This window comes from Esox lucius, chromosome 4 (genome assembly GCF_011004845.1).
Source record: "Esox lucius isolate fEsoLuc1 chromosome 4, fEsoLuc1.pri, whole genome shotgun sequence".
NCBI lineage: Eukaryota > Metazoa > Chordata > Actinopteri > Esociformes > Esocidae > Esox > Esox lucius.
Window position 1 is genome coordinate 34,168,016 of NC_047572.1, and position 9,093 is coordinate 34,177,108.

The 9,093-nt window shown below is 42.2% G+C and overlaps 1 protein-coding gene across 1 annotated transcript; it reads right to left on the reverse strand.

The window, feature by feature from the left end:
* Window positions 1-5,115: 5,115 nt before the first annotated feature.
* Window positions 5,116-8,612, reverse strand: LOC114839133 (putative threonylcarbamoyl-AMP synthase). The gene is made up of 5 exons (XM_029119570.2): window positions 8,596-8,612; window positions 7,442-7,551; window positions 5,861-6,026; window positions 5,523-5,617; window positions 5,116-5,249 (listed from the first exon to the last, which is right to left on the reverse strand). Exons 1-5 carry the CDS (start codon window positions 8,610-8,612, stop codon window positions 5,164-5,166), a joined length of 474 nt encoding a protein of 157 aa, XP_028975403.2. The 3' UTR covers window positions 5,116-5,163.
* Between the last annotated feature and the right edge of the window lie 481 nt (window positions 8,613-9,093).

Below are 9,093 nucleotides of genomic sequence, written 5' to 3' on the forward strand. Positions count from 1 at the left end.
AGCTGTCCAAAAGACGACCATTGACACCATGCACAAGGAGGGCAAGACACAAAAGGACATAGCTAAAGAGGCTGGCTGTTCACAGAGCTGTGTCCAAGCACATTAATAAAGAGGCGAAGGGAAGGAAAAGATGTGGTAGAAAAAAAGTGTACAAGCAATGGGGATAACCACATCCTGGAGAGAATTGTGAACCAAAACTCATTCAAAAATGTGGGGTAGATTCACAAAGAGTGGACTGCAGCTGGAGTCCGTGCTTCAAGAACCACCACGCACAGACGTATACAAGACATGGATTTCAGCTGTTGCATTCCTTGTGTCAAGCCACTCTTGAACAAGACACAGCGTCAGAAGCGTCTCGCCTGGGCTAAAGACAGAAAGGACTGGACTGCTGCTGAGTGGTCCAAAGTTATGTTCTCTGATGAAAGTCAATTCAGCATTTCCTTTGGAAATCAAGGTCCCAGAGTCTGGAGAAAGAGAGGAGAGGCACAGAATCCACGTTGCTTGAAGTCCAGTGTAAAGTTTCCACAGTCAGTGATGGTTTAGGGTGCCATGTCATCTGCTGGTGTTGGTCCACTGTGTTTTCTGAGGTCCAAGGTCAACGCAGCCGTCTACCAGGAAGATTTAGAGCACTTCATGCTTCCTGCTGCTGACCAACTTTATGGAGATGCAGATTTCATTTTCCAACAGGACTTGGCACCTGCACACAGTGCTAAAGCTTCCAGTACCTGGTTTAAGGACCACAGTATCCCTGTTCTTAATTGGCCAGCAAACTCGCCTGACCTTAACTCTATAGGAAAACTATGGGGTATTGCCAGACCCAACAATGCAGAAGAGCTGAAGGCCACTATCAGAGCAACCTGGGCTCTCATAACACCTGAGCAGTGCCACAGACTGATCAACTCCATGCCACGCCGCATTGCTGCAGTAATTCAGGCAAAAGGAGCCCCAACTAAGTATTGAGTGCTGTATATGCTCATACTTTTCCTGTTCATACTTTTCAGTTGGCCAACATTTCTAAAAAATAAATAAATATTGGTCTTAAGAAATATTCAAATTTTCAGAGATACTGATTTTGGGATTTTCATTAGTTGTCAGTTATAATCATCATCAATTAAAAGAAATAAACATTTGATATATATCAGTCTGTGTGTAATGAATGAATATAATATATAAACTTTTAATATATTGTCACGTCCCGGCTGTGCCCCTAGCCATCTCTGCGCTGGGCTCGGGGCACAGCCAGGACAGGACAGGAGGTGGCCTTTAGCCACCTCTACTCCTTTTTTTTGGTTTCCCCAATTGGAGGCAGGTGTTAGTTATTGCCTCCAATTGGGGACCCTATTTAAGTTTAGTTTGTTAGGCCCCAAGGCGTGGTTCATTTTGGTTTTGTTTGTCCTGTGTAAGGAATACCCACGTCACTGGTTGCTGCCTTTTTGTTTTGTTGGAGTCCTTCTTTCCTTTTCATTAAAACATGGATAACCCTTGTGACCTTCAGTCTGCGCCTCTGTCCTTCAACCACCACAGCCGTGACATATATATAAAAGTTTCACTTTTTGAATGGAATTACTGAAATTAATCAACTTTTTGATGATATTCTAATTTTATGACCAGGACCTGTAAAACGTGTCTCAAGAGTTGCTTATTTCATCTTCGAAACATAGCAAAACATCGAAACTTTCTATCTAACTGATGCAGAAAAACTAATCCATGCTTCTGTTACGTCTAGATTAGATTCCTACAATGCTCTTCTTTCCAGTTACCCTGACAAATCAATAAATAAACTTCAGTTAGTGCTGCACACGCCTGATAGAATCCTAACTAGAATTTTTTTTTTTTAACACATTACTCCAGTACTAGCCTCTTTACACTGGCTGCCTGTTAGGTTTAGGGCTGATTTTTAGGTTTTATTGTTAACCTATAAACCTATAAATGTTGGGCTGTCTAGAAACGTTCTTGCCTGTTTTAGTTTTCTTTATCAGAAAGATATACAGCTCCGAAAAAAAATTAAGAAACCAAAGCACCTTTTTCCAGAGCTGTAAGTTCATGAGTGGATGGCATCTGACAAATCAAAAGTACAATACCATTCTAAAGTTTGGGGTCCTTGTTTCAAAAGAAAAGCATTCATCATGTCCATTAAAAAAACATAATATTCATCAGAAATACAGTGTTACACCTGTCAGTGTATTCATGTTCTGAGAAATGAAAGCTATTCCATGTGAAAAATTGCCAGGAAACTGAAGATCTCGTACAACTAGTGCTGAACACAGCTGCAAGAATCTATAATGAAAACACTTTGATGCATTATTCTAGTATTAGCTTCTCTACACTGGCTGCCTGTTAAAGCTAGGGCTGATTTTACGTTTTTTTCCTAAACAAAGAAAGCAATACATCCTCTCTGGACTTGCTCCTACTTACCTTGCTGAATTGGTCCAGCCATACATACCTACATGTAACCTAAGATCAAAAGATGCAGACCTTCTAATGGAACCAAGAATTTCTAAACAAACAGCCGGAGGTAGGGCTTTCTCCAATAGAGCTCCGCTACTGTGGAATAATCTGCCAATTAAGGTTAGACACGCATAATCAGTGCCTACTAAAGAATCATCTTTTCAGCGAGGTCTATGATTAAGTGTTTTCTGGCCCATGGGTGTGAAGGTAAATTAATAGGCTTGGATACAATCCACCGTTGCTGTCTTGCCAGATGGTCTCTCATCTCCACTGGGAGACAGAGTCACTGGCTTACTGTTGTTCTCCTTTGTTGTCCATGTATAATGGGAGTGAACTCTTTCAGGGTGGTTGCGGTTTGTTGGTGTCCCTGTGGGTGATGCTTGACAAAGTGGGTGGAGTGACGTCCTGCCCATTTGGCCCTGTCTGGGGTTTCTTAGTCCTGGACCCTGGGACCCCAAGGGGTTTTAACCCTAACCCCAAGGGGTGCATGTTTTTGCCATAGCACTCACACACCTGGCTCTGGACTATTTCTCATCAATTTTTATCCCTTTGGTCGATAGACATGTCCTTTTAAACATCACAGAGTGTGAGATTGCACAAATAGCGAACTCTCCGTCAGCAACCTCTGAATCCTTATTTTCACTTCAAACACTTTCTGAAGATTGTGTTGTTGGATGCCCTAACTGGGATTGATATTAGGAAGTCCACCAGAGAAGATTCTCTTGACCCATTCTTTCTCCTGCTTTACTGCCCCTTTATTGCAGAATCCCTGATACATGTTTTTTACATGACAATTATCTCTATGTACTTCTTCAGATAGGTGAAGACCCGCCCTAAATAATTATTGGCGTATTTCTGAACTCTCTTGCCTAGCTAAAATGTTAGAGTCTGTGGTAAATAAGCAGCTCAAACTTTTTTGGAACAACCTTTTTTCAAATATCAGTCAGTGTTCAGACCAATGGCATGATCTCTGCTGCTACCTTGGTCATGTGATATATAGACTAGAGATAACAGCCAACACTGTGTGGCACTTTGTATTGATCTGTCAAAAGTATTAAATTTTTTCCTGCATAAACATTCCTGGGCATATGGATAGATGAAAATCTTTCCTTTAAAAAAACATGTAGATTGACTGTTTATATCAGAGAGTAGGTAGTCCCTCTTTTAAGTCATGCTGATTCATGCATTTTACTCTTTTGGTTTTTAAAGCACTTTGGCATGAATTACCACTGTACATTGCTACTCTGCTAACATACAGAAGCACAAACTATCAAACACGATCCCAGGGATGGTTAAATCTAGAGATCCCTTCAATCTCCACGATCCCAGGGATGGTTAAATCTAGAGATCCCTTCAATCTCTATGGTCTCAGGGATGATTCAATCTAGAGATCCCTTCAATCTTCACAGAGTTAGATAGCTTTTAGGTCTTCAGCACCTCACATTTGGAATATATTCCAAGATCATTTTGAACTAAATGGATTGGTGCCTCTAGGTAATAAAAAAGGATGATAGAAGAATATTTGCATGAAGAATTTGTTTGGGTCTAATGAACTGAGAGTTCATGTTTTATTTTTTTATTTACTTCAGGGTGTGCTTGCCATTGTTCAAAAATTGTGTTGGTGCACGGCTCATTTGCAAAAGAGACTCTTAGCATGATCTCCCCTGATAAAATAAAAATGATGCATTACCTCACAACAACAAGATGATGACTCTTATTTTGTTGGTACAGCTTCCTTACTGTTATATAATCAGATATGACAGGCAGGGGAACTTCCTTGAGACTTTCCCAAGATAAATGAATGAACAAAGCCACTAACCAATCAACTAGGGCAACCTTTGATAGAATGTTGAGTGATTGTTTAAAAGTAATCCTGTGGTAAATTGTCCTGCATCTTGAAGGATTTCATCCCTATACTATGAATTAACATGAACTAAAGGTTGGTATTAAAAAGCACCTCCAACAGTCATTTCTTGAATAAATTATTTGGTGCGAGACATCATTGATATCTTGTACTTTGGTGCTTTGGCAACACTGGTAACATACATGCCTACAAAGCATTTACATAACTAAAACCTAAAAAGATAAATGCTCCTCTTGTCATAACCTGTTCATTTTGTATTTGTGCGATGACTTGTGTCCTTGTATGTATCTTGAGCATAAGACAAAATATTTTGGGAACTGACAAGGAGGGGTAAGAAAAGGTAAAAGCAATAATGTGACTTCAGAACAACAGTCATGACATTTTTTACTTTGTGACATTACTTCATCTGCATTTGGTTTTCTACTTGTTCCTGTATATATACGATTAAAGACCTAAAGTAATGAACTCCTTTACATACGACTAAAGAGTTTTACTTGATAAATTGTGGACACTGTTACATCTTCCACAGTGTTCTCCTTATGTTTCATTCTTTGTAGAAACAGACATGCTGGAGTTACGACACATTCAGAAAATCTTTTGCCAATCACAATTGAGTCACACATATTTAGAACACTAGTTGTCAATCACATTTGTCACACAAATTCAGAAAAGTATTTGTCAATCACGTCATAACCAAGCCTCATTCAGATGGTGGCCAGTAGTTGATCTGAGTGTCCTCATTGGTCAGTAGAAAATAGAGGATGAGGAAGGGTAGGAAAGTTCAGTGGAAAAAGAGAGAAAAAGGACTGATGGAGAAGAAAAAATAGGGAGGATGGAGGAATTGGTGCTCCTCAAAGCATATTGCTCTTCACCCTCTCAAATATCTGTTGAACCTTCAGCGCCGGGACGCAGCCTTCCCTGACGATGCCAATTGTCCCTGGGGAGGAAGAACATAATGGTGATTGAACAGACATTGATACAAAGGACCCTTGGTGGCATTGTTGCAAAGTCCCAGTGACATTAGAAAGTCCTGGATAGAGGCTTCTGGAACTCCAGCATAAACTATGTCAAATACAGGAGTATACAAACCAGGATTTCTGGAATATCAGGAATTTGGGCACATTTTGTGGAATGCTGCAACCATGTGGAACAATACAGAACCCAGGAGGTCGGTTATGAGTGGCTGTAGTATGGTTTTGTTCTGTCTTACCTTCATCTATCTTGAGGCAGTTGACCACCGTAGACCCTACAAGTTCATTGGACTCCCCGTCACAGAGAACACCCTGGATCTTATGGCCCAGCCGGCTGGAACCAAACAAACAACAGATAGTGTCAACGAGGGGGTAGGGTTAGGGATGACAAGTGAGTGAGTGAGGGTGATTACAGGTGAGTAAACATGATTGTGGGTGATTGTAGATAATTACAGGTGTGTAAAGGTAATTACAGGTGATTAAATGTGATAACGGCAAATTACAGGTGAGTGTGGGTGAGTACTGGTGAAAGTTCTGGAGTGTGTTAAAGTACTGGTGTGTCATGGCAGACTGTTACCTGATGATCATGTCATGATGTGTACTGTCGGGTTCTCCGCTAGGATTGGTTGAGGTGATGGCAAGTGGTCCAGTGATGTCACACAGGTGTCCAGTAACGGTGTGGTCAGGGACTCTGATCATGATGCTGTCCACGGTCCCCACGCGCTCGTAAGCCGGGCCCACACCTGACAACCATGGATACAAACATTAAAACATCTAAGAAATCTGCATCTGATCCAAACCATTTTCTGAGTAACTCAGTGCAGATCGTGTATGGAAGGAATGAACATTCTTAATCTTAGATGATCATTCTTATCTTAGATGAAGATAATGTAATAATCCACCCAACCACATTATCTATAAATGAAAACAATATAATAATCCACCCAACCACATTAACTATAAATGAAGATACCGTTATAATCCACCAAACCACATTATCTAGGAATGAAGATAAGGTAATAATCCACCAAACCACATCACCTATAAATGGAGATAATGTAATAATCCACCCAAGCACATTATATTTAGAGGAAGATAATGTTAATATTCAACAACACCAATTTATCTCATCAGCCTGTCCAAGACCCTCTGCTGGCAACAGCCTCATGAGTGGTGAGGAGGGGTGATGAAGGGACAAAAGGGAGTGAGGAGGGGTCAAGAGGGAGTGAGGAGGGGTCAAGAGGGAGTGAGGAAGGGTCAAGAGGGAGTGAGGAGGGGTCAAGAGGGAGTGAGGAGGGGTCAAGAGGGAGTGAGGGAGGGTTAAGAGGGAGTGAGGAAGGGTCAAGAGGGAGTGAGGAGGGGTCAAGAGGGAGTGAGGAGGGGTCAAGAGGGAGTGAGGAGGGGTCAAGAGGGAGTGCGGGAGGGGTCAAGAGGGAGTGCGGAGGGGTCAATAGGGAGTGAGGAGGGAGTGAGGAACGGTCAAGAGGGAGTGAGGATGTATCTACTGTAACAGACCCACTATGTTGTTACTCAAATCCATTCTGGATATAAATAATTTCTCTGGATAACATTTAGAAATTGACACTTTCAGCTTTAGAAGTGTCTGCTAAATGCTGTTAGTATCAGCTGGTAGTATGAATTGTTTTTAGCTGTAATTCAGTTCAATCTGTATTGGGGTTCATGTTGACATCTATACAAATATCACGCATAACATAGTCTGGAAAACACATAAAAACATCACACTTAACAGTTTGGAATACACATACAAACATCATGCTTAACATAGTCTTGAAAACACACAAATATCACACTTAACAGTTTGGAATACACATACAAACATCATGCTTAACATAGTCTTGAAAACACACAAATATCACACTTAACAGTTTGGAATACACATACAAACATCATGCTTAACATAGTCTTGAAAACACATACAAATATCACACTTAACAGTTTGGAATACACATACAAACATCATGCTTAACATAGTCTGGAACACAAATCAAGACCTGGAACACAAAACAAGATTTAGTGACAGGCAAGAAAGTGATTCTGGATTCCACCAACTGTTGGTTCACTGCTGACCTCCTAACCTTCTTATATGTTTAGAATGTAATGGAATAAAATAGACTGTAAGGAATTATCTTGTTCTTACCTTGATCAGAGGAGGCCCCAGAGGCAGCAGTCTCCCAGAGAAGGTACAGTTGACCAGGGAAGCCAGGGCCCCATAGAGGCAGATGATGGAGAACACAGATAGCATGGCAACTGCAGAGTGACAACAGAGCAATGTTACACAAAACAATAGTATTAAACATATCAAAACAGTGGACACATTATTCAAACTGAAATGTAGATAACAAAACAATAGTATTAAAGGAGGGGTGGAGAGATGGAATGATGGAGAGATGGAGAGATGGAATGATGGAGGGGTGGAGAGATAGAATGATGGAGGGGTGGAGAGATGGAATGATGGAGGGGTGGAGAGATAGAATGATGGAGGGGTGGAGAGATGGAATGATGGAGGGGTGGAGAGATAGAATGATGGAGGGGTGGAGAGATGGAATGATGGAGGGGTGGAGAGATAGAATGATGGAGAGATGGAGAGATGGAGAGATGGAATGATGGAGAGATGGAATGATGGAGGGGTGGAGAGTTGGAATGAAGGAGGGGTGGAGAGATGGAATGATGGAATGATGGAGAGATGGAATGATGGAGGGGTGGAGAGATGGAATGATGGAGGGGTGGAGAGATGGAATGAAGGAGGGGTGGAGAGATGGAATGATGGAGGGGTGGAGAGATGGAATGATGGAGAGATGGAATGATGGAGGGGTGGAGAGATGGAATGAAGGAGGGGTGGAGAGATGGAATGATGGAGGGGTGGAGAGATGGAATGATGGAGAGATGGAATGATGGAATGATGGAGAGATGGAATGATGGAATGATGGAGAGATGGAATGATGGAGGGGTGGAGAGATGGAATGATGGAGGGGTGGAGAGATGGAATGATGGAGGGGTGGAGAGATGGAATGAAGGAGGGGTGGAGAGATGGAATGATGGAGGGGTGGAGAGATGGAATGATGGAGAGATGGAATGATGGAATGATGGAGAGATGGAATGATGGAATGATGGAGAGATGGAATGATGGAGGGGTGGAGAGATGGAATGATGGAGGGGTGGAGAGATGGAATGATGGAGAGATGGAATGATGGAGGGGTGGAGAGATGGAATGATGGAGGGGTGGAGAGATGGAGAGATGGTGGTAAGAAGACGTGGACAAAGTGAGCACTACAGCGTTAATATATTTCATGCGTTCCAAATGTCCCCATTCTCCATTACCTTCTAAAATTTAGAGACTCACCGATGAGAACCAGGAAACAGTTGATGACCAGGAAAGCGATGGCTCCAGCAGTGAACCCATAAGACCCTACTGAAGAGATCTGGAGCAGAGGCCCTGGCCGAGGAACACAGAGGTCACTGTTAATGAGGTCGCAGAGCAGCACAGACAACCACAGACACAAACACTGTCCAGCAGACCTCTTTACATTATTCTCTGTCGACCATACTTAATTAAATGGACTTTCCTCATAACCCATTTGGCCAATTTAGCATCTTAAAGACACCTCCAGTTAGCATTTATTGGGGTTGGCAGAAGTCAACAACATACCTGCAAAGCGGTACCATGTCCAGGTGGCCCAGACAACCACGTAGAACGACGGGATGACAGAACCAAACCTATGTCCTCTTTGGACCTGCAGTCTGCTGACAAATCCCTGAACCAGCGCTCTGGACACGAGGACCCATGGAACG

Bases quoted from the DNA above. Each gene is read 5' to 3' on its own strand.
- LOC114839133 (XM_029119570.2), bottom strand. The intron at 6,027-7,441 runs GTAAGAACAAGA...CATGGTTGTCAG, and splicing joins TGGGGCCTCCTCTGATCAAG to GTGTGGGCCCGGCTTACGAG. The intron at 5,250-5,522 runs GTAAGACAGAAC...CTTCCTCCCCAG, and splicing joins CTGCCTCAAGATAGATGAAG to GGACAATTGGCATCGTCAGG.